Source organism: Hippocampus bargibanti, linkage group LG04 (assembly GCF_051943395.1).
Source record: "Hippocampus bargibanti isolate YZ-2025 linkage group LG04, ASM5194339v1, whole genome shotgun sequence".
In the NCBI taxonomy this organism is placed as follows: Eukaryota; Metazoa; Chordata; class Actinopteri; order Syngnathiformes; family Syngnathidae; genus Hippocampus; species Hippocampus bargibanti.
In genome coordinates, this window is record NC_142737.1 from 29,576,477 (window position 1) to 29,600,939 (window position 24,463).

The 24,463-nt window shown below is 41.4% G+C and overlaps 1 protein-coding gene across 1 annotated transcript in view; it reads left to right on the forward strand.

Annotated features, from left to right (window-relative positions):
* Nucleotides 1-16,710: 16,710 nt before the first annotated feature.
* The window catches only part of LOC148899654 (leukocyte surface antigen CD53), a 10,080-nt gene continuing 2,327 nt past the window's right edge, over nucleotides 16,711-24,463 (forward strand). Inside the window, exons 1-9 of the mRNA XM_088994111.1 lie at nucleotides 16,711-16,761; nucleotides 17,459-17,533; nucleotides 19,474-19,662; nucleotides 20,856-20,930; nucleotides 22,233-22,334; nucleotides 22,654-22,761; nucleotides 22,857-22,940; nucleotides 23,194-23,261; nucleotides 23,390-23,444. Coding sequence (XP_088850237.1) covers nucleotides 17,471-17,533; nucleotides 19,474-19,662; nucleotides 20,856-20,930; nucleotides 22,233-22,334; nucleotides 22,654-22,761; nucleotides 22,857-22,940; nucleotides 23,194-23,261; nucleotides 23,390-23,444 — 744 coding nt within the window. The 5' untranslated portion in view covers nucleotides 16,711-16,761; nucleotides 17,459-17,470. The remainder of the gene's footprint in view (nucleotides 16,762-17,458; nucleotides 17,534-19,473; nucleotides 19,663-20,855; nucleotides 20,931-22,232; nucleotides 22,335-22,653; nucleotides 22,762-22,856; nucleotides 22,941-23,193; nucleotides 23,262-23,389; nucleotides 23,445-24,463) is intronic.

The following is a 24,463-nucleotide window of genomic DNA, read 5'->3' on the forward strand; positions in this document are numbered from 1 at the left end:
TTTGCCAAACTGTCGGCACGGCTCGACCTATGAAAAGGTTTCCCCCAATAGGGACTAGACTTGTCGACACACATGGCCACACCCCCTCAGTACGATCATGAGCACGACGGAGGCAGAAGGCAGGAGTGTTTTCAAATCGCTGTTTGACTTGAGCTTGTTCATACAGTGATACCTTGGCTTTCGAACTTCATTGGTTCCCAGACAGAGTGTGTAAGGCAAAGTGTGTATCCCAAACATTAATTCCCCATAGGAAACCATTAAAATGAGATTAATCCGTTCCCCAGGTCCCCATAAAACATAATTTTCTACTTTCTGATTTTCTAAGCCTTAAAACTACACAAAATGTACCTGATTTTATGTCTAATAAATGTGCAATGGCATTGTAATTAAAGAAATAAAATGTACTGTATAATAAAGTCGTTTTATTTACCATTGTGATGGTCATTGATGGCTTGATGGAATGGAGTGAACTTTCATCAGCATTAAACACTGGATGAGGAATGTAGCCTTCTTTTTCCACCATCTTGAGGAATGATTCCTTGTAAGCTTTGGCAGCTTTATCGTTAGAACTGGCTGCCTCACCATGACGAATGACACTATGAATCCCTGTATGACGCTTAAAGTTCCCGAACCGTCCGTGACTAGCCTTGAAATCATCAATGGATGACAAACTTCCAGGTTGCCTCTTGACGATATCCGAGTGAAGTTGCCGTGCTTTCTCTCTGATAATTTTACCTAGTTCCTCATTAATTGTGTTCTGTTTAGCTGGGTTGATGCCCACTTTGAACTATCAATAAAGTTGAAACGTGTCCAAATTTCAATGTGTTTTCTATCCATTTCCTACACTCTCTCTTTCTGTCGTCGGCCTATTTTTATTTGCAGCTCTGTGTTTCTGTAACCTACCCCTCACTCACTGCTGCGTTCTTGACCAATCACGTGCGGCTTTAACCGAAGACTGGGGGTGGGGAATAGAGGAAAAAACAAGTCGGCTGCTCCTTGTTAGGAGAACGGGCTCGTTTGCCAACGATATATCACTCATTGTGGCGCTTTGTGTGTATCCCAAAAAATAGTTCGTATGCCAAGATTAAATTCTCATGAATTTAACGTTCGTAAGCCGAAAAGTTTGTTAGCCAAGGCGTTCGTAAGCAGAGGTATCACTGTACTTTAATCTATATTGATGCCCCAATTTAACCCCGTTAAAACTTGTCTGTTACTGAGGCAACCCTGAGAGCTCCGAGAGCCATATTGTCAAAGATGACTGAAGTCATGAAGGTTATAAAAACAACAGGTGTATTGGAAGCACGAAAAAGGAAAACGTACTCCATCACACTGACAGCTCTTAACAGGGGCACGTCCTAAAATGGAGAAAGTCTCTGTGAAGAACACCATTGCTGTGCTTCGGGACTGCATTTCAGGACATCCCGTGTTGCCCCATCCTCTTTCCTAAACGGGCCACATTCCAAGAAATACAAACCTAATCTGGAGTTTGCATGAGTCGCGGGAAAATGTCAGCATTCACCTTGTCACCCTTTACTGCTTTGGAGTGTCTGATGTGCGAGCACTATGCAGTCTCTTTTTACTGTCACCAGTCCTTTGACATTGGTTGAGTGTGTCCTTGGCATACTGTTGACTTAAACTGTTTACTAATGAACTTGGAAGCAGTGGTTGACAAAATCCCCTCACCACAAGTTCAGAGTTTTTAGGCTTCAAGGACAAAATGCCAAACCAACATTAGCCCATGAAAAGAAGGCCAACCACTAAATCCAGAGGGTACCGATGATGTCTTATATGAGAGAATACACACCACTTGACTTCCAAGTGCAGGTGCTGTCACTCAAGTCCAAAGTGGTTGTGTCGTTGGGGGGACGACACACACAAAAATTACTTACACAAACAACCTGACAGCTGTGCTGGGAAAACACCTGGACACTGTTGTGAAGAGGGGGTGGAGGCGTTTGTATGGGGGCGAAGGATTTGAGGGGTTGGTGGCTAGCACCTGGATAGCCAACAGAAGGGAGAAAGGCAACAGTCTACATTCTTTAAATTCCTCGCCCACAAAGGCCGGATGTGTGTATTGGCCATGATGCGTTATGTTGGAGTTAGAAGGGGGAGTCGAACAAAGGAGGGGGCTGGCAGGGGGTGTCAATTTCGCAGCCTCCTGTATGCCCACGTACCATTTCCATTGCCATTGTTTCTCAGCTAGCAACCATATTCTCAAACATATGGAGGTCAGCGTTTGTGCATTATTCTTAGACGGAACATTTCGGTGGGGTGATGTAGGGCGCATAGCCCCCCCTCGCCCCCATATAAATTGGTGAGAATCCAGATAAATGGACCTTCCGATCTCAGACTCATATTCGGCCATCAGTTTATTATCGTCTCTAAATTAGGACGCAGCAAATGATAAAAAATGTTACAACCGTCTGCACTGTATTGGGTGGCATTGCAGTTAAGATGGACACTATTGCAATCCAAAAACTACAAAGTTAAACGTGGATTTTGCCCCATTTCATTACAAATACCGTATGTATTCGAGTATAATGCACAAAATTTTCTACCTAAAAAAGAACTCAGCGTTTGGGTGCGCATTATAAACGAGGCCTTATACATATATATTTAATGCTTTATCCCTTCCAGGAGGGAGCAGCATTTCCAGGGCTGTTCTTACCCTTCAGTTTCGATTCTCGGAAAGCCCCAGATCACGTGCATACCTTTTTTTTAAATTGTTTATTACCATTTCTTTAGCTACGCTTCATTTCCTTTCCTCGCCTCGCCCACACTGAAACATGAGTTAAGCATTGCTGTTTTGCCAAATTACCAATATCCAGAGTTTCGATTCATTGTTTACATTGTCATTCAGTATTTACATTGTCAATAAATGATTTTTATCACAATGCTTGGTCTGAGACGAGAAAAAGTGGAAGAATTTTTATCCCAATTTTTAATTGAAAATTAGGGTGCACGTTATAAAGGTGTGCGCATTATACTTGAATAAATACGGTAAGCGCGCAAGTCGTTTTCTCTTACATTCACCCATCCATATTGATCTAAAAGTAAAAGAGAATGTGCAGATTTGCTACTTGCTCTCATTCACAAAACTCACATTTTATGTCAGCAACAATTTCAATGACTTGTACGGTGCGAGACTGCGCGCTCACTCATACGCGTTAGTGAGTGTTTTGTCAGGAATTCAACGTCAGAAATGACATCTCTGACAAATTCCTCATACTAGTGTCTTTACAAAGCACACACATCCAGTTCATACCGCACAGAATATTTGGTCTTGGATGATTGGAAGAGTGGATGAGTTGTGTTGTTGCATGAACTTTTGAGCTAAATCAAACCGAAGGAAAGGCCGACGAGTAGGCCTTCTCCTTGGGGTCAAAGCAGGTGTCGCAGTTAGCTGCTGTATAAGACACAGGTTTCAAAGTCAAGTCCCGAGTGCCAAATCTGGCCTGCCATATTTTGTTCGACCCTCGAAAGCAAATCAAGCATGTCAAGTTCCATGAAACAGTGATACCTTGGCTTACGAACTGAATTGGTTAAGAGAAAGTGTGTGTAGGGCGAAAAGTGTGTCTTACAAACATTAAATTCCCATAAGAAACCATTCAAATGAAAATAATCCGTTCCCAGGTCCCCATAAAACATAATTTTCTACTAAATAAGCCTTACAATTACACAATATCTTATTTTATGTATAATAAATGTGCTATGGTATTGTAATAAAAGAAATAAACTGTACTGGATAATAAAGTCGTTTTATTTACCTTTGTGATGGTCGTTGATGGCTTGATTGAATGGAGTGGAGTTCATCAGCATTAAACACTTGATGAGGAAACATAGCCTTCTTCCACTTGAGGAATGATTCCTTGTAAACTTCGGCAGCTTCATCGTTAGAACTGGCTGCCTCACCATGACGGATGACACTATGAATCGCTGTACGACGCTTAAAGTTCTCGAACCATCCGTGGCTGGCCTTGAAATCATCAATGGATGACGAACTTCCAGGTTGCACCTTGACAATATCCGAGTGAAGTTACCGTGCTTTCTCTGTGATAATTTTACCTAGTTCCTCATCAATTGTGTTCTGTTTAGCTGGGTTGATAGCTTTTTGTATAAAGTGTCTCAAGGAGCTCTGGGTTGTACATCTTGGAAGTTGTGATATTGCAACAGATGCAGGCAGAAACACTAGAAACTTCATTAATAGCGGGTTCCCTAGCTTGTCTTATCTCTTCAAATTGTACAGATGGCTTGTGAGGGTTATTTGTGGAGCTTGATTGATACAGTACTTGCAAAAGTCTGAACCAAAATTTCCAATTGTCCCATGTAAACCACCGTAACAGTCATTATTTTTTACTTACTATTTGAAAACTAGTTATTCATTAATTTGCGGTGTGTTTCTGTATGTAATATATGCAGGGGATGAAACATTCTCATGGCTTCCCTAAATTTATACTTGAGTTAAATTCATACTTCCCTTTACTTTGACACGTGTGCTGTAGTTACTCATTTTGTCATGATCTGGTTGGCGACCGACGGGGGGCGCTGTCGGCCCCGCCTGCACCTGCACAGGTGCTGGTCATCCCGATCAGATTGGCGACCAGCGGGTAGCGACGTCAGCCCTGCCGGCAGCCTCGCAGGTGCTGGTCGTTAAAATCAATGCCACTTAAAAGGACACCTGGCACGATCATCCGGTGCCGATTCATTGTTTGTTTGCTGCTTGTTTGCTGCATGCATTGTGTACGTGTTTGTTTAACCTTGGCGGACTTTTACACTTGGTTTTCTTTTGCTACTTTGTATTTTTTCCATTCAGATCATTTTGATGTTTTACATTTTGTTACTGCTGACCTTTATTTTAATACAATTTGTCAAACAACCTCCTGCTCCCTCCTGCCTGCTTTTTGGGATCCGAACCCGCCATCACCACCTTGCAAATCGTGACACATTTACACCAAGAGGGTCTAATTTGTGGTTTTATACCTTCTAACTTCATTATTTTGACAAAAGAAAGAAAGAAAAAGTTTGATCGAAAGTGCAACAAGCTGTCTCCGGATATTGGAAGTTCTTCTAATTGCTCATAATCAGAGGCAGATTTGAACTTTAAAGAAAATACTTCTGCAACCTTTTCCTCCATGAATTTGAGGTTTCCTAAATGGCATCCTGCATATTTAACACTGTAAAATAAACAAAGTAGCATTTCAAAGGAACTTCGGTGTGCCAGCTGCCGGAGTGGCTGACTAACACACAGACTTCCCTGTTAGCAGTGGAGGAAAGGTGCCACCACTACAGAGCGTTGCTTGTGATTCATCGAGGAAAATGTTATCACAGTAAATGCGTAAACATCAAATGTTCCAGGGCTCCTCTTCGGGAACTCGGGCGCAAACACATAAAAGCCCACTATACCCCAGTGGTGACTGGAAATTGCTTCACAGCATAAAAAAAATGAAGTCACATTTGATCGAGACATGACAGCGTCACTGGTGTAACTGTCACTACAGAGCCGCACCTTATAGGCTAGAGTAGGGTTGTATAATTTGGAACATGACTAAAATTCTCCGCCTAAAACTTTTCATGCTGCACATATCACCAAGCTGTCATGACGTGAACAAATCACGTCATTGCATGAGGTTGACCTCTTCAAACAGCATCAAAAGATGTTGTGTTTTGCTTTTCATTTTGCCTGCGCGTACACCATCAACGTGTAGTACAGTGAGCTGAGTAGGAGCAAGAAAGCTTCCTTCCCTCCCTGATCTGCACAGTCATGGCGATATGAGCTGCTGCTCCAAAACATTAGTCGTGAAAACAACGCCAACCCTTAGTCACTTTGGCTTCAAACAATATTTTTTTAAATGATGTACATTCTGTCTAGTCTAAATATGAATCCTTTTGGGGGCAGCGAATACTATAGTGGACAGCTCTGTAAAGTTGCCTGCCCGGCCATAAAGTTGCCTGCCCCATTTTTCACAACTTGAAACATGATAAGACGACTAATCGCAAAATAAAAACATTGTTGCAAAGTATGAAGGATTTTTTTTTAATTAAGGAAGTACCGACCACAAATGATCCCTTGCTTATTTTATGGTAAATATCCCTTGCTGAAGCTTTTGCTCCAGTTGTCGGTTGTCGTCATGGTGCACATTGCAATGTTTGCGTTGCGTTGTCTGCTAAAAGTCCCGTGGACTCCTCTTTCTAAGCGCCTTTCAAAACTCTCAAGTATACTTTATTGTAAACTCTCAAGTATACTGTATTGTCCGAAGCACGAAACAGGCTTCTGATTGGCTGCCGTGCAGAATATGCAAATTGCCAAACAAACGTTCATTTGGCAAGTTGCATACTCGTCACGGCAGCCAATCAGAAACCTGTTTCGTCAGCCACCCGGGCTGAGACGTTTTGAAAGTTGTACGCCCGACGTAGAAGTTGTACGCCCAACATAGAAGTTATACGCCCCGGGCCTCCAGGCAGACGTTATTTAAAACACTGCCCTACACCCTTGTGCAAATTAATTGCACCACCCTATGGTTTAAATCATTATAAAGCTTGTGAAAAGTTCAGAACAATTTTGGCCACGATAGGGGTGGATCTGATATACTGATATACTTGACCAACCACATTTCCTAATTACTTGTTTGACAGGCCTCTGATTGGATAATTAATGGATTACCATGTCCTAATCACCTTTCCGTCGGATATAAAAAGTAGGGGGTTTTGGCTTATAAATCTGTTCTTCTACAACGAGATGGATACAACACCGCAGATTTCTTTGCACAGAAGAACATTATTGTGATGGATTGGCCTGACAATTCACCGGACTTGAACCCGATTGAGAATTCATGTCAATAATCAAGATTCGTCTGCGTGAGAAAGATTGCACAACAAAAAAAGCTCTAATTTGTGCTATAATTAAGACCTGGTACAGGTACCTTTCCATCATCAACAACTGTCAAAATCTGGTCGATTCCATGCCAAAACGCATCGCCTAGGTGATAAAGAACAAGGGAGGACACACTTCATACTGAAATGTACATTTGAATCATTGGAGTTGTCAAAAAATGTAAACAATCAATTTTATGCCAAAACAACAGGGTGGTGCAATTAATTTGCACAATTGTGTATTCCGCAGCACACCAGTGTGCTTCAAGATATAGGCAGATGTGCCATGGGAAATTATCCAATATGTATGGATGGCAGCCCGCTCTATCGCCCGACATTGTCCTCGTGTGGTAGTCTTCGATACCGATAGGGTGCAGCAGCAACTCGCTCATTATCTTATGCTTGGAGACAAGCGAAGTTTGAGGCGCGAGGCAATACAACAAAAGGTATTTTTCATTTAAATTTACCAGTGATGTAACGCCATCAATATTCATAAGCTGTTCAACTGCGCTTTAGTGTCAGACTCTCAGTGCACCAGAAAACCTATCCTGCACAGTGAACGCATTGCAAATGAATTAGATCAGCATGCGGCTCTTTAGCGCCATTCGGTGGATCCCTGGAGCTTTTTAATTTTTGTTTGAAAATGGAAAAAGATGAAGGGAGGTAAATATACTTTGTGTTTTATTATGGTTTCTGGAGGAGGATAGACATGGCACAAACCTTCTTAATGTTTTCCAATCCTGTAAAATATGGAGTTAGATGAGTTTGAATGTTGTCACACAATGCCTCCAAGATGGTCGCGCATTTTAATGACGTCACTATTGTTTCAGGATGAGAATTTTCCGCCGATCGGTGGATTTCAAACTTTTTCAGACCATAATGACCAGATAAAACTAAATATGGATTCTTGCATTTTCGCTGTTCATTTCCTGTTTTGGCTTTTGTTGGCCGTAAGCGGCATTTTGATTGGATGATCTTGACTTAGGTGCCGTTGATGTCGAAACAGGTAAACGCCCCTTTTGAATAAGCGGACGAGTAAAAAAAAATCAGATTGATTTGCCTTTGTGGACAGAAAAGATTCTAATTTGAAATGAAACAATAACATCAATGAAACAGTCAGTGTCAGTGGGACTATGACAAGTCCCATGCTAATGTATAATGTTAATGTTAGCGTCAATATACTTCTGTGAGAGGCAGCAGAAAGCAAGCATGCAAGCTAATGAGCAGTGTGCAGGCTAGCGAGCAGTAACATCGTGTATGGACCCGGCAAGTTGACTTTTATTCCGATCGTTTGGCTGGATTTTTACCAATCATATAAAAATGTGATTTCAACAATATATATATATATATATATATGTATATATATATATATATATAAATATATATAAGGAATATATATACGCAATATATATACATATATATATATATATATGTGACGGGCGTCACAACAGTGACTGTCTTCATCTCCACGATGCTGCCGTATTAATGAAGACGAGACGCGTGGATGTGTCTTTTTATTTCTGCAACACAGTATGGTCTTGGGATGGGTGAAGTCGCATTTTCATGACAATATCTTATTTTGTTTCCCCTTTTGTACTGTCTAGTGTTATCTAATTAGTTCCCTTATTCATTTCGAGTCCAGATTACTTTTTGTGTCATTATTTACTTCATGTTTTGTCGAGTGGAACTTAGGAGCATATGCGCTTTTCTATCGCAGTTAATCACAAGACGAAACCCATGCGACTTCACCCATCCCTTCTGCCATACTGTGTTGCAGGTAATAATTGTTTCATTTCGTTTTTATTGAACAATATTTAGTTTCTTGTGTCGTGTTTCATTTGCCCGTGAGTGTCCGTGGCTGGTTGAACTGTGCGCCAGCCATTACAAGCGCACCGCGTGTTCTGCCGAGTCTCCGCCCATGATGCGTTCAGGGACATCTTGTAAATAACAGTGAACTTGTGTTGTATTCTCTTTTTCTGTAAATAACCACTATACGATCACACGTTGTTAATTCTGTTTTGTTATCTACAATGTTTTGCATTTGAGAACAATCTCGAGGAGATTCAGGTTAATCACAAGACGAAACCCATGCGACTTAACCCATCCCTTCTGCCATACTGTGTTGCAGAAATAAAATAAATAAAAAGACACATCCACGCGTCTCGTCTTCATTAATACGGCAGCATCGTGGAGATGAAGACAGTCACTGTTGTGACGCCCGTCACATTGGTGCCGTGACCCGGATCACAAGTGACTCTCCACTTCGGACCAGGACCGCGATGCTGCACAATGAAGACGCTGTGCAGTCCCATCACTCGGTGGACGGTGTGTCGACCCCCGTTTTGGAAATACATGTAGTGTGTTAATTGTCTACCTGCTGTTTTGCAATTAGTGTGTTTTTTTTTCATGTACGTGTTTTCATGTGTTAAGTCTAAGAATGAGCTCCTTACAAGTAACAAGTAGCACACCTTTGAATGAGTGTGTTGGTAGAGGTAGAGGCTTCCCAACCGTGTAACAGTTGTGTAGTGTAATCCAGAGTGGTGTAGGTTGTACAGAGGGGAATGGGCAGGTTCAAGCTGAGGCCACTTATGTTAGTGGGGACAGAGTTCCTTCCCAGACCCAGTGCAGTGCATCTACGACGAGCGCACAGACAACTGATACACCAGCAACAGATACCTTTCTCCAGTCTGTCACAGTTATGTAGTGCTATGCAGGGTGATGTAGTTTGTACAGAGGGTAATGGGCAGGTGCGAGCTGAGGCCACTTATGTTAGTGGGGACAGAGTTCCTTCCCAGACCCAGTACAGTGCATCTCCGACGAGCACACAGACCCTGACACGCATGGGTTTCGTCTTGTGATTAACTGCGATAGAAAAGCGCATATGCTCCTAAGTTCCACTCGACAAAACGTGAAGTAAATAATGACACAAAAAGTAATCTGGACTCGAAATGAATAAGGGAACTAATTAGATAACACTAGACAGTACAAAAGGGGAAACAAAATAAGATATTGTCATGAAAATGCGCGTTAATCAAGACCAACAGAAAATTGCGACTCACCCTGAATCTCCTCGAGATTGTTCTGGAAACTATGGGCGGGACATAGTGCCACACTGTGCGCCGTTGCGTCACTTCCTTCATAATTTAATAATCTAAGCGCACAACTCCGTTACATATATATATATATATATATATATATATATATATATAGGTTAGCACACCGGCTTCAGTGCAGAGGTCGCCGGTTCGCGTCCTGGTCCGGCCTCCCTGTGTGGAGTTTGCATGTTCTCTCCGGACCCGCGTGGGTTTTCTCCGGGTCCTCCGGTTTCCTCCCACACTCCAAAAACATGCATGGCAGGCAGATTGACCACTCCAAATTGTCCCTAGGTGTGAGTGTGAGAGTGACTGTTGTATGTCTTTGTGTGCCCTGCGATTGGCTGGCAACCAATTCAGGGTGTCCCCCGCCTCGTGCCCGAAGACAGCTGAGATAGGCTCCAGCAACCCCCGCGACCCTAATGAGGAATAAGCGGTACGGAAAATGAGATGAGATATATATATATATATATATATATATATATATATATATATATATATATATATATATATATATATATATATATATATATATATATATATATATATATATATACGCCTTATAATACGAACTTTTCATCATACGAACGTCAAATTTATGAAATTAAGCCTTATAATAAGTACTATTTTCATAATACAGACCCACCACGGCCGTTCCATCAAGCACACGACCTTCGGATCTGGCGAAAGTGATCTTCGGCTGTAGCACACGACCGAACAGCTCTCCAGCCGGCGCTACTTTCCACCTTACTCCAGTCACCTGACGTAGTTGGTCAGATGAGTGACATAATTAGACAGCATTTTTGTACATCCTTGCCCGATAACCTTGTCTATTGTGCCTGTTGGTCTTTCTGTTGTCTTCCGTGTGTATGTTGCCTCACTTCTGCATAATTTAAGGGGGGTGTATGTAACGGAGTTGTACACTTAGGTTATTAAATTATGAAGGAAGTGACGCAACGGCGCACAGTGTGGCACTATGTCCCGCCCATAGTTTCCAGAACAATCTCGAGGAGATTCAGGGTGAGTCGCAATTTTCTGTTGGTCTTGATTAACGCGCATTTTCATGACAATATCTTATTTTGTTTCCCCTTTTGTACTGTCTAGTGTTATCTAATTAGTTCCCTTATTCATTTCGAGTCCAGATTACTTTTTGTGTCATTATTTACTTCATGTTTTGTCGAGTGGAACTTAGGAGCATATGCGCTTTTCTATCGCAGTTAATCACAAGACGAAACCCATGCGACTTCACCCATCCCTTCTGCCATACTGTGTTGCAGGTAATAATTGTTTCATTTCGTTTTTATTGAACAATATTTAGTTTCTTGTGTCGTGTTTCATTTGCCCGTGAGTGTCCGTGGCTGGTTGAACTGTGCGCCAGCCATTACAAGCGCACCGCGTGTTCTGCCGAGTCTCCGCCCATGATGCGTTCAGGGACATCTTGTAAATAACAGTGAACTTGTGTTGTATTCTCTTTTTCTGTAAATAACCACTATACGATCACACGTTGTTAATTCTGTTTTGTTATCTACAATGTTTTGCATTTGAGAACAATCTCGAGGAGATTCAGGTTAATCACAAGACGAAACCCATGCGACTTCACCCATCCCTTCTGCCATACTGTGTTGCAGAAATAAAAGAAATAAAAAGACACATCCACGCGTCTCGTCTTCATTAATACGGCAGCATCGTGGAGATGAAGACAGTCACTGTTGTGACACCCGTCATATATATATATATATATATATATATATATATATATATATATATATATATATATATATATATATATATATATATATATATATATATATATATATATAGTAAAGTCTCGTTATATCGATATTCAAGGGAGTCCGAAAAAATATCGATATAACCGGGACTATCGATATATCCGACCCTGTTTGCATGTAATTTTCTCCGTGCGTGCATAGAAATAGTATCGATATAACCGGGACTATCGATATATCCGATATCGATATAACGAGACTTTACTGTGTATATATATATATATATATATATATATATATATATATATATATATATATATATATATATATATATATATATATATATATATATATATATATATATATATATATATAGGTTAGCACACCGGCTTCAGTGCAGAGGTCGCCGGTTCGCGTCCTGGTCCGGCCTCCCTGTGTGGAGTTTGCATGTTCTCTCCGGACCCGCGTGGGTTTTCTCCGGGTCCTCCGGTTTCCTCCCACACTCCAAAAACATGCATGGCAGGCAGATTGACCACTCCAAAATTGTCCCTCGGTGTGAGTGTGAGAGTGACTGTTGTATGTCTTTGTGTGCCCTGTGATTGGCTGGCAACCAGTTCAGGGTGTCCCCCGTCTCGTGCCCGAAGACAGCTAAGATAGGCTCCAGCAACCCCCGCGACCCTAATGAGGAATAAGCGGTACGGAAAATGAGATGAGATGAGATATATATATATATATATATATATAGTGAGACCTCAACTTACGAACGCCTTATAATACGAACTTTTCATCATACGAACGTCAAATTTATGAAATTAAGCCTTATAATAAGCACTATTTTCATAATACACACCCACCACGGCCGTTCCATCAAGCACACGACCTTCGGATCTGGCGAAAGTGATCTTCGGCTGTAGCACACGACCGAACAGCTGTGATTGGCCGGCGCTACTTTCCATACCCCTTCTCATTGTTGATTGTTAGACGTGATTGTGCCATTTTATTCGCCCCGCCCGCCTTCTTTTGTCGCGTTTTATTCCACGTCCGTGGAAGTACTCACGCCTTTTGTTGTCATAAAATCTCTGGCAGCACCTACGGGACTAGAAGTGAATGCAGATGACATCGAGGAGCTTGTTGCTGACCATAATGAGGTCATCAACACAGAGAATTTGATTTGCCTTCAAACAGAAGCAGGCCATTCAACAGTTGATGTGCAGGCTTTTATTGAACAGTTCCATTCAGAAAAGACTGTGGCTATGAGAATCATCAACATGACAAATGATAATGTGATGCCTCAGTTTCGTAAGACCTTACAAGTCAGAAAGCAACAGGTGTCAATTAAGAGCCATCAATGACCATCACAAATGTAAATAAAGTGACTTTATTATACAGTGCAGTGTATTTCTTTCATTGCAATACAATAGCACATTTATTATACATAGGATAAGGTAGGTTGTGTGTAGTTTTAAGGCTTATTTAGTTGAAAAGTATATTTTATGGAAACCCGGGAACGGATTATTCCCATTCCCATTATTCCCACACTTTGTCTGGGAACCAATTAAGTTCGTCAGTTGAGGTCTCACTGTATATATATATATATATATATATATATATATATATATATATATATATATATATATATATATATATATATATATATATATATATATATATATATATATATCTGACTTCTAGTCCCGTACGTGCTGGCAGAGATTTTATTTTATTTTATATATATATATATATATATATATATATGCAAGCCCAATTCAATTCGGCTTGGCCACCTTGCTGTGTGTGTAGAGTCCGAAGCAGGCTTCTGATTGGCCGCCGGTGCCGAGTATGCAAATTGCCAAACGAACGTTCGAAGACGCGAAAAATTATGACACATAATGTTTGTTAAATCCTCTCGCAAATTGCCAAACGAACGTTCGTTTGGCAATTTAAAGGTGTGTATAAGCTGACAAAGCCATTGTGTGCATCCCTGATTTTTTTATAGCTTTAAGTCATTTGGAAAGGGTGGTCCCCAGAAGTGATTATCCGAAAGGTGGTCCCGGGAAAGCATAAAAACGTGTGTGTGTGTGTGTGTGTGTGTGTGTGTGTGTGTGTGTGTGTGTGTGTGTGTGTGTGTGTGTGTGTGTGTGTGTGTGTGTGTGTGTGTGCGCGCTTGTGTGTGTGCGTGCATGCGTGTGTGTGTGTGTGTGTGTGTGCAATGAATAGAATTCCGCATAGGTCTGCTATGTAAAACCAGGCTGTGTGTAGAGAAAAAACTGAAACTGAATTTAAGTGTGACTCAACACTGGCTGGCCAAAAATGGGGGAGAGTTGTAAATAGATTTCTAGCCCACATTCTTCAATCAACAACTTCTCTCACGTCTGGTTTGCCAGGCGCAAGCCAATGCCTGCTTTACCGATTCTCAGCCACATTTGGCACACATGCATCAAGCCAGTTCCGACACAAGGCCAGCTGTGCCAGCTTCAAGCCGAATGTGGGCCAGATGCCTAATCTAACAAGGTTAATTGAACAGTTATTGATTGAAGGTATGGTGTGCTTGAGAACAGACCACTTCCGCATTTTATTCTGGTTTCCTTATTCTTTATGAATCAGCTCTTCCACTCTGATGTCATTGGACAAATAATGACAGACAGAGCTTTCAGCAGCTCTGCAGCCAAACTCTGGAACTCACTTCCTCCCAACATTCGAAAAATTGATCTTCCCACCTTCAAATCCCATCTCAAAAGCCACCTATTTCAAATGGCATTTTCTGTGTAGCTCTATCTCTTGTTTCTATTGATAATTGTATTTTATTTATTGTATTCTGTTTATAATTGTATTTTATTTATTATTGTATCTATGCTTGTCTGTGACTGTAAAGTGTCCCTGCGAGCTTTGAAAGGTGCTTGAAATAAAATGTATTATTATTACTATTATTATTAAGACATGTCTGTAAAATATTAAACCGTGTTTGTCAATAAGGAGACCCTGTGGGACCTGAGAGAGAAACATAACACGTCCAACTTCCTTTACCAACCAGGAATCAGACAAAAAAAAGCAAGCCCAGCAAATTAGGAGCAAGGACGTCAGGGTATTTCGAGTGGATTGAACTGTTTACAACTGTGTCACTTTCTGGTTGGCGTCCAATGGGTGGCACTGTCAGCCCTGCCTGCAGCTGCACAGGTGTTGATCGTTTTAATCAGTGGCAGTTAAAAGGACTTCCAGCAGACCATTGGGTGGGGGGGGTGGTCAGTGTTTGGTTCACTCTGTCAGGTTTGGTTCATCTTGTCATATTTACTCATGGTTTTGTTTCCTACTTTGTTGTTTGAAATTTTGTTCCTGCTGACTTTATTTAATACAATTTGTCCAATACACTCTGCTCTTCCCTCCTGCCGGCTTTTTTGGGGTCCACCACCTCCGCCACCTTGCAAATTGTGACAAACGGTTATAATAATAATAATAATAATAATAATAATAATAACACATTTCATTTATAAACGCCTTTCAAAATTCTCAAGGTCACTTTACAGTCACAGGATTTTTCTGTGGGTGAGCAGCGGCAGCCACACGCGCCAGCGTTCACTCAACCCGGAAGTAACTCAAATAGATAGAAAGTTAGCTAGCTAATAGATAGCTCATTAATAGGTAGCTAAGATTGTTGACATTGATGGTGCCCAATCACTTTTTTTAGAACAGGCTACTAATGTTGTAGATGGATGTGCTTGCCACCTGGTGCCCATAGTCGCTATCTTTGGCTCAGCTAGCTAGCTAGCTAATAGATGATGATACCGGTGGGAGTGGGGGAAGTAGGCCAGTCGTTAGTCAGGAATGTAGGAACAATCAGTAGGGCCACAGGGAGGGGTTCTCTGCTCCCCCCAACCTGAGAGTAGGGACCTATCATTGCTGTGTCCGGCGCCGCCATGCCTGGACATTAGGGATATATAAATAGGGCCGATACGACCAGTCAGACTTTAGTTCGCTGACGAAGCCTCTTGGATAGGAGGCGAAACGTCCGAAACCTTCAAAATTGTACAGATGACGGCTGAAGAAACCTTCTCATCAATAAAGTCAAAAGAAAAGACCAAAAAAAAAGCTACATTGTTCTGTCCGTTCCGCAAATTCGGTTACCTGGCCAGGGCAACGTAGCGTTCCTGTTCGTCATTCAAAAGAAAATGGATTCTTTCAACTCATTCACTAATAACCTCAAAGCCACGTCATTCAGCAATTACCAGTATCTCACTGTTTGTCGGCCTTCCTTTGCACTTTGTGCATGAATGTAAAAAAAGAACTCATGGGCTTTAATATTGTATTGTTAATGCATAAACCTTACATTGGGTTGGTCAAACGTATTTATTCAGATGTGATACATTTGCTAGCTTTGAAATTATGTCAAAACTTTTTGATTTCAATGTAGCATCTGTTGAGGTTAATATCATGAATGTAGGAACACACCAGATTACCCAAAATGGCAGCCAAAACACCCATCCCTCTTCAAATTGACTAGCAACATTTCCATTTTTTGGGGGGAGGAAAAGAGCTCTTCCTCCTGTCTGCTTGAAAGTAACCACGGTGCAGAACCAACGCATGCAAGACCAGCAGTGTGTTGCAATTTTTACCGTTTGGTCTGAATGAACCATAAAATGTGAGCATAAGTAGAGCTGTTTGACGAGAGTGATACAGGATTGTAATGCATCTTGCCAATATCCATATTTCTTCATGTCAATCCAGCAGACTTTTTTTTTCCAGGGATATTTCACGTTGTGCTAAAATTACGCCGGGCAGATAAATCCTGAGACTGTCTGCATTTTTCAATAGGTGGTGAACATTAGACTCCTCAATGAGAGCAGGCTTTTCACATTCTGGATGCGGCAGGAAATGAAAAGCAGTCTGTTGTGTTATTTTGTTTTATTCTGTACTGAACAAAAGCTCACTCCCATTTTTCACCCAATATTTAGAAAGAGGAAGTAAGACAGCGCTGAAAAACCCACGAGGCACAGCACCCTCAGTACAAAGCGAAGGGGAAGTGTAAGCAACAGCAGTTTTCAAAAACAGCAAAAAACATTGGTAACTGTCAAACAAAGGTAAGTGCCTGTTTATCTTTTTTCGAGTATGAATCCAAGTTTTTGCGAAACAAAGATATAGTCGTCCATATAAGGAATGTTAAAATTCTCAGCGCATTTTTGATGTGTCGTATACGATGGAACTTGCTTTATAGTTTGAAAGAAAATGAACACTCCATCATGTGTAGTCATCTGAATCATTTTCAAATTATTGCTGATCTAGTAGGAATCAAAAATGACCAAAAATGTTTCTGATATTCTCCCTATTGATTATTTCATATTTTGTTCTAATGGTGTCACAATTGAAATCATATACAGTATTCAATTTAGAATAATAACAATGCAGTCATTTTTTTAGGACAATTTGTCATGAAAATTTGGATTAGTTTGGCATACATTTTTATCTCAACTAATTGGAATAATTAGAATACTAATAATTTGACATTTCTGTATGTTCACATCTTTCTAATATTCACTTTGGTTAAATCAGTTGAAATCAAAGACTAAATGTTCGAAATATTTTTGAAACAGTGTGTTTGTCTTTTAAGGAAAGACAGGAAATGAGATGAGCTAGAATCACTGCCCCAGCCCCACTCCTTAAGTGTCACTGTTGATTTGAAAAGACCAACTACACGTATAAACAACATACTGTTCTGTCTTCAAAAAGCTTCTCTTTTTTTCTATTTGCATTTTCACAATCTTTGACGTGTTTTAACAGAACCTCGACACAATGACCCACGGATGCCTCAAGTGTTTAAAGTACACCATGTGTGTCGCCAACTTTCTTTGTTTTGTACGTATGTCTTCATTTGTTCTCATACCGTAATGCCATAAACTTGTCAAATCCAATCACAAAAGCAACCTACCTAAGTTCATTATATTATTTCGTCATTTCATGTTTGTTTTGGCCAAGCTTTTACATCGGACGCCCTTCCTGACACAACCCTCTGTATTTATCCGGGCTTGGCACAATAAGACACTGGCTTGTGTCCCCTTGTGGCTACAGAACAAGCAATTCGATGAGCATAATAAAGATCAAGATGCTCGATAAAAAGGCAACGACAGCAAGGATAATAGTCGGCAATAACAAAGGGAGAAAATCAATGCGGTTTGGCAATGAATTACACCATTGAAATTATAACGCAGCATTTTTAATCAGTCAATTTCAACTACAATGTTAATTAACCCCTTACAGCAAGCAATTTTGGACTATTTTTAAGCCCCCGCAAAAGAGCTTCCAAATTTCAGTGACTCAGTATGCTGAGGGCAGGTGACACATTCTACCATAAAGTGAAATGAGAGAAGGCAACTCTATCACAAATTATTTATTCACTGAACAGGTACTTTTTTGAAGGACTATTCAACAACATGCCATACACTGTAGGTCTAAAAACAGTCAATCATGAAACCTATACACCCTTAAAGGACAACCGACGTCTCCGGACAAGTTCTGTCCATAATTTGTAAAATGGCTTCAAATGACTTCTACTGAGCATATTTTACAAAGATTCCACAGCATATAGCTATATTTTACGTTTTAAGACTCTGAATATAAGCTAAATATTCCGGAAGTCTTGTTTTTGAGTTGGTGACGAGTCCGTACGTGACGTCACTGAAGGAACGCCCCTGACCGAAAAAAAAGGACACATTGTAGCAGTCCTTCCATCACGTCAATGCTTGTTTGGTCTGAAAACCTCGTGTTGCGCCAGAAGAGGGCGTCCAAGCTCCATATAAGGAAATTTATCAGCCTGTGGAAACGCAATACACTGTCATGTCTACAAGAGGTCACCATTTTCTTCTGCCTCTTTTTGGGTGAGACATTTACCCCCAATGTTGCCTCAAAATGGCACGGAATAAATTATTTAATCGATTGCAAACATGTGTGCTTTCCTCCTCAGAACTATTTGAATCATATTCATAACTGGATGTGTAACAAGAAAGCATATTCTCAGAATCTGAAGCCCTTGATTCTCCAGCAATGCAAGACGTCTTGGCGTGACGTCACGAACTGGGGGCGGGACTTTCTGAAAATGCCCAATTCGCAGCTCATTTTTTTGCATTTTTGGACACTTGAAGTCATTTTTATTGGTGTTTTGCATTTGAATAAAAATATACTGCGTGTTTTGGGTATTTTATATGCTATAAAACGTTTTTCTGATGTCAGTTAGGAAACAAAAAAGTGACCTCGGTTGTCCTTTAACATTAATGATGAAAGGTGAAGCAAAAATGCTACCAACTGGCGCATGAAAAAAACAGGAACTATGACTTGTGGAGCTTGTCATAGTGCCACTGACTTTCGACTGTTACATCGATGGTCTTGTTTCATTGCAAATTAAAATCTATCAAATTAGAACCTGTTCTCTCCACAAAGGCGAATCCTTCTGACCATTCAACTGGATTTTTTTTACTCGTCCACTTATTCAAAAGGGGGCGTTTACATGTTTCGGCATCAACGGGACCTAAGTCAAGATCATCCAATCAAAATGGCGCTTTCCGCCAACACAAGCTGAAACAGGAAATAGACAGCGAAAAAGCAGGAATACATATTTAGTTTTATCTGGTCATTTTGGTCTGAAAAAGTAAGAAATTATGCAGCGGAAAATTCTTATCGCTGCATATAAAAAAGAAAGACAAAAAAATCTAGTTTCAAAACTGTTGAAGTGACTGCAGTGGGAGAAGAGCATTTCCACCGAACATGTACTCCCAACTGAAGTGATTGTTCTTTGGTGTCAGGTGTCTGGCGTGGCCGTGCTGGGCTTTGGCGTTTTCCTGAGGGTGAACTTCAAATTGGCAACACTCACACCTTCCCTGGCCAACTTTAATTTAGCCAACATGTTGCTGATATGTGGTATCATCATCTCATGTGTTTCCTTCCTGGGCTTCCTGGGAGCTCTGAAAGAGAATCGCTGCCTTCTACTGACGGTACGATACACGTGCTGTACGGATGGAACTGTAATATTGTGCAGCGAACGGTAGCGGTTTGTCCTTCCGAATATCCTGTCGACATGCACTGTTTACAGAGCAGTCATCCAGTCCAGTTGCCTGGGTTACATGCCACATTGTAAATTAAAAAGTATGTGTAAGCTCTGAGTCGTACAGGAGTGGTCCATCGATGAAAAGGTTTCTTCAGCCGTCATCTGTACTTTAAAGGTGTCTGACGTTTCGCTTCTCTTCCAAGAGGCTTTGTCAGCGAGAGGCCCATAATACTAGTGGGCCTCAATCTGTAGTACATATGTACCTAAAAGCGAGCAACCACTCATTTGACGACAATGCGGTCAAAATCTTAGCGAAAGAAAATAGATGGTTTGAAAGGGGATTAAAATAAGCTATTTTCATAAAACAGCAAAACCCTTCATTAAATTGCCATGGTGGGGTGAGGTTTAATCCTCTGGATCGTTCTTACAACAGACGTCTTAGGCAACATAGGCTTAGTTATGCTGATGAGGTGATACCAGAGAAAATGGGGCAATCAGGCCAGTCGTAGACCCCATAATCAGTCAGGACAATAGATGTAATAAGTGTAGCCTCAGTGTATAGTCCTCTGCTCCTCCCAACCTGAGAGCAGGGACCTATCATAGCAGAGGTCTGGCACCACCACCTCTGGACTGTAGGGACCAAAACTAGGGCCAAAACTGCCAGTTCTCCCCAGGCCTGCGTGGGTTTTCTCCGGGTCTTCCGGTTACCCCTCGCATTCCCAAAACATGCATGGCAGGCTGATTGAACACTCCAAATCGTCCTTAGGTGTGACTGTGAGCGTGGATGGTTGTTTGCTTCTGTATGCCCTGCGGTTGACTGGCAACCGGTTCAGGGTGTCCCCACCTGGTGCCCGAAAACAGCTGGGATCGGCTCCAGCACCCTCCACGACCCTGCTGAGGATAACACAGTATAGAAAATGAATGAATGAATAAAATTAGAATGTCTTGTCATTTGCAGAGGTTTGAGAAAATAAAAAGCCTAATTTGAGTTTGACAGAACAAGCATTAACAAGTACAGAAAAAGACTTTACTGTACTTCCAAAGGGAGCAAAGTCAATAGGCTATCAGGATAAAAACACTAAATTACATCTATCTGGAAAAAAAAATAATTGTCTGGTGCTTGTCTATTTCTGCCGTCAGTTCTTCCTGATGCTCTTCTTCCTGCTGCTGGTGGAGCTGACTGCTGCATGCTTGCTTCTCCTCTACGAACAAGATGTGAGGTCACACCCGAGACACACTCTAGGTCAGGGGTTTTGACTAGCTGGCTATCTATTAGCTAGCTCGTTAACTTTCTATCTATTTGAGTTATTTTGGGTTGAGAGAACGCTGGCGCGTGTGGCTGCCACCGCTTACCAACAGCAAAAAGCCTATCCCGTGACTGTAAAGTGACCTTGAGAGTTTTGAAAGATGCTTATAAATTAAATGTATTATTATTATTATCATTATTATATAAGAGAGCCATAAAAGCAAAATATTTAGAAATGTTTTTTCAGTCAGGGCCACACAACCACACGCAGATGCACACACACACACGCATATATATATATATATATATATATATATATATATATATATATACAGTAAAGTCTCGTTATATCGATATTCAAGGGAATCCGAAAAAATATCGATATAACCGGGACTATCGATATATCCGACCCTGTTTGCATGTAATTTTCTCCGTGCGTGCATAGAAATAGTATCGATATAACCGGGACTATCGATATATCCGATATCGATATAACAAGACTTTACTGTATATGTACGAGACTTTACTGTATATGTACAGACTTTACTGTATATGTACAGACTTTACTGTATATGTACGAGACTTTACTGTATATGTACAGTAAAGTCTCGTTATATCGATATCGGATATATCGATAGTCCCGGTTATATCGATACTATTTCTATGCACGCACGGAGAAAATTACATGCAAACGGGGTCGGATATATCGATAGTCCCGGTTATATCGATATTTTTTCGGACTCCCTTGGATATCGATATAACGAGACTTTACTGTATATATATATATATATATACACACACACACACACACACACACACACACACACACACACACACACGCGCATACACACACACACACACACACGCTCACGGCCGGCACCTCTTTGAGTGAGACAGTTTGTTCTGCTTCGGGGAGAGGTGGCAGGTCGCCACAGACGGCCCCGGGGTCAGGCCGTGCATCGGCAGTAAGGCCGGGGAGAGGTCAAGCGATAGAACACCTGCAACCCAGACCCACATCCTTGGCGTCCGACTCAGATCGTTTGCAAGTCATTTAGCACATGGTCTCTATTCATCATTTTGAATGGACTTCGACTTATGACCAAATTGACTTAACGATCGTTTGGTCGGAAGATTAACTTTGAGCTAATTCAAAAGGGGGACTTTTACCTGTTTCGACAGCAACGGCCACATAGGTTAGTATCATCCCCCTGCTCTATGTTATCGAGTGCCATTCAAGTATTATGCCAATAACCTACACTTCACCTCAATAGATTGCAAAATGGGTGGAGCGTGACCTGAACGATGGTTTAAAGGAAGTAAAAGGGAAACATCCGGATGAGTACCTCAGTGAGTGGGATCTGGTTCAAAAAACGGTGAGACATGAACATGAGCCGACAAGACTTACAAAATGTTTAGGAAAAGGGAACTCAAAGTTTGGATTTGAAGTACATTTTGTGACACTGGTGCTGGAACCCTTCTGCCAAACCGCATATCAGTCATTCTCAAAATGTGGATCACACAACACGGTTGTACACAGGCTTCTTCTCATCTGCCAATCACTTCTAACATAGTTAAGCTTTATTTTACATTCTAATGTAAACACATTTGTATTTAATGATTAAGAACCACTTGGTTGCCAGTATTATGTAAGGAACATTTTAATTGTTTTTGTTTTGTAATGCTTTGTTCCAGTTTGATTGTTGTGGGGTGCACAATGTATCGGACTGGGAAGATAATGTGCCGGATTCTTGCTGCTTTCAAGACTGCAATGACTCACAGATGCCACAGTACAGATCAACCGTATGAGAGTTTGACATATTACCATGTTGCCAGTTCAGCATGAGACCCAATCCTTTTTTTCAATTCAGTCCAAATAATCTGCTTTGGGTTTGCAGGGCTGTTTGGACCAGATCAGGAGCTGGTTTGAAGAAAATTTCCTAAACACTGGGATTTCTGTTATCGTCCTCTGCATTATTGAGGTAAACACATTTTACACACACACACACACACGCACACACGCACACACACACACACACACACACGCACACGCACACACACACACACACACACGTATATACAAGCAGATTACGAAGAGTCAGCTATAATTAGAGGGGAGTGGTATTTTACCAAATGAAAACAGCAGAAACAAACAAATGCAGACTGACAGCATGAATTATGTTAACCATGACTAAAACCTACAGCACAGATGACCACGTTTGCCTTTTTTGACAGGTCTTAGGGATGTGTTTCGCCATGACACTCTTCTGCCACATCAGCAGTTCTGGACTGGGCTACAAGTTGTAGATCAGAGAGCAGCGTGTGTGTTTTTCAATGTTAAGTTAGTTGCGTCTTTGCAAATAACCATGACATAACTGAGCAAGACTGTTCATACATTTTCTAAATTGTGACTCATTACTTGCACGTGTAGCTTGGATTTTGCCCAGATCAATCAACTCAGTGTCTTTGTTCACATGTCCATGTATGTACAAAACTAACCTCAAATTTATCTCCACGCTTCAAGTCTTGCCTGCTAAATTATATCACGGTGTGTCTCCACAGTTCCAAACGGTGAAATGCAAAAGTTCTGTGCCTACGGTTTTCCACAGATTGGGGTTACACGCTTTATAAATGAAAATAATGGACACCCACCATAACATCTAGGCCCACACAGGCATGCCCCTTGTGGGCTGGAGTGACAGTTAAATATTAAGATTTTTTTTTGGTGTCAAAACTTTTTGTGATCAGAACATATCGATCATATATCAAACATATTGGCATATTGTGGTGAATCACCCTGATTTATGGTCACGAGCTATGGGCCATAAACAAAATGACGAGATCCTGGACACAAGCAGTCGAAATGAATGTCCTCCGCAGGGTGTCCGAGCTTTTCTGGGCATGTCCGAACGGCAAGAGGCCCCACGGGACAAGCCAGACTGTGTCTTTGGGCTGGCCACGGAACGTCTTGGAATCGGCAAATGTTAAAAGAAGTGGGTGGGGAAACAGAATTCTGGTCTACCCTGTTGGCCCTGCTACCCGACAATAGATAAGTGGTAGAAAATCCATCCATTTTCCGTACCACTCTTTCCTCATTAGGGTAATGGGGGTTGCTGGAGCCTATCCCAGCTGTCTTCAGGACACCCTAAATTAGTTGCCAGCCAATCACAGGGCACACAAAGGCAAACATCAGTCTCTCTCACACCAAGGGACATTTTGGAGTGTTCAAGCTGCCTGCCATGCATGTTTTTTTTTGGAAAGTGGGAGGAAACCGGAGGACCCAGAGTAAACCCACGCGGGCCCGTGGAAAACATGCAAACTCTACACAGGGAGGCCGGATCGGGACGCGAACCGGCAACCTCTGCACTGTGAAGCCGCCGTGCTAACCACTCGCCGACTGGGCCACCCGTGGGAGAAAAATTTGGTAGAAAATGGATGGATATTTCTCATTGACTGCCCTAAACTGCGATTTGATCAAACAATGCATTTGGTTTCAGTGTCATGA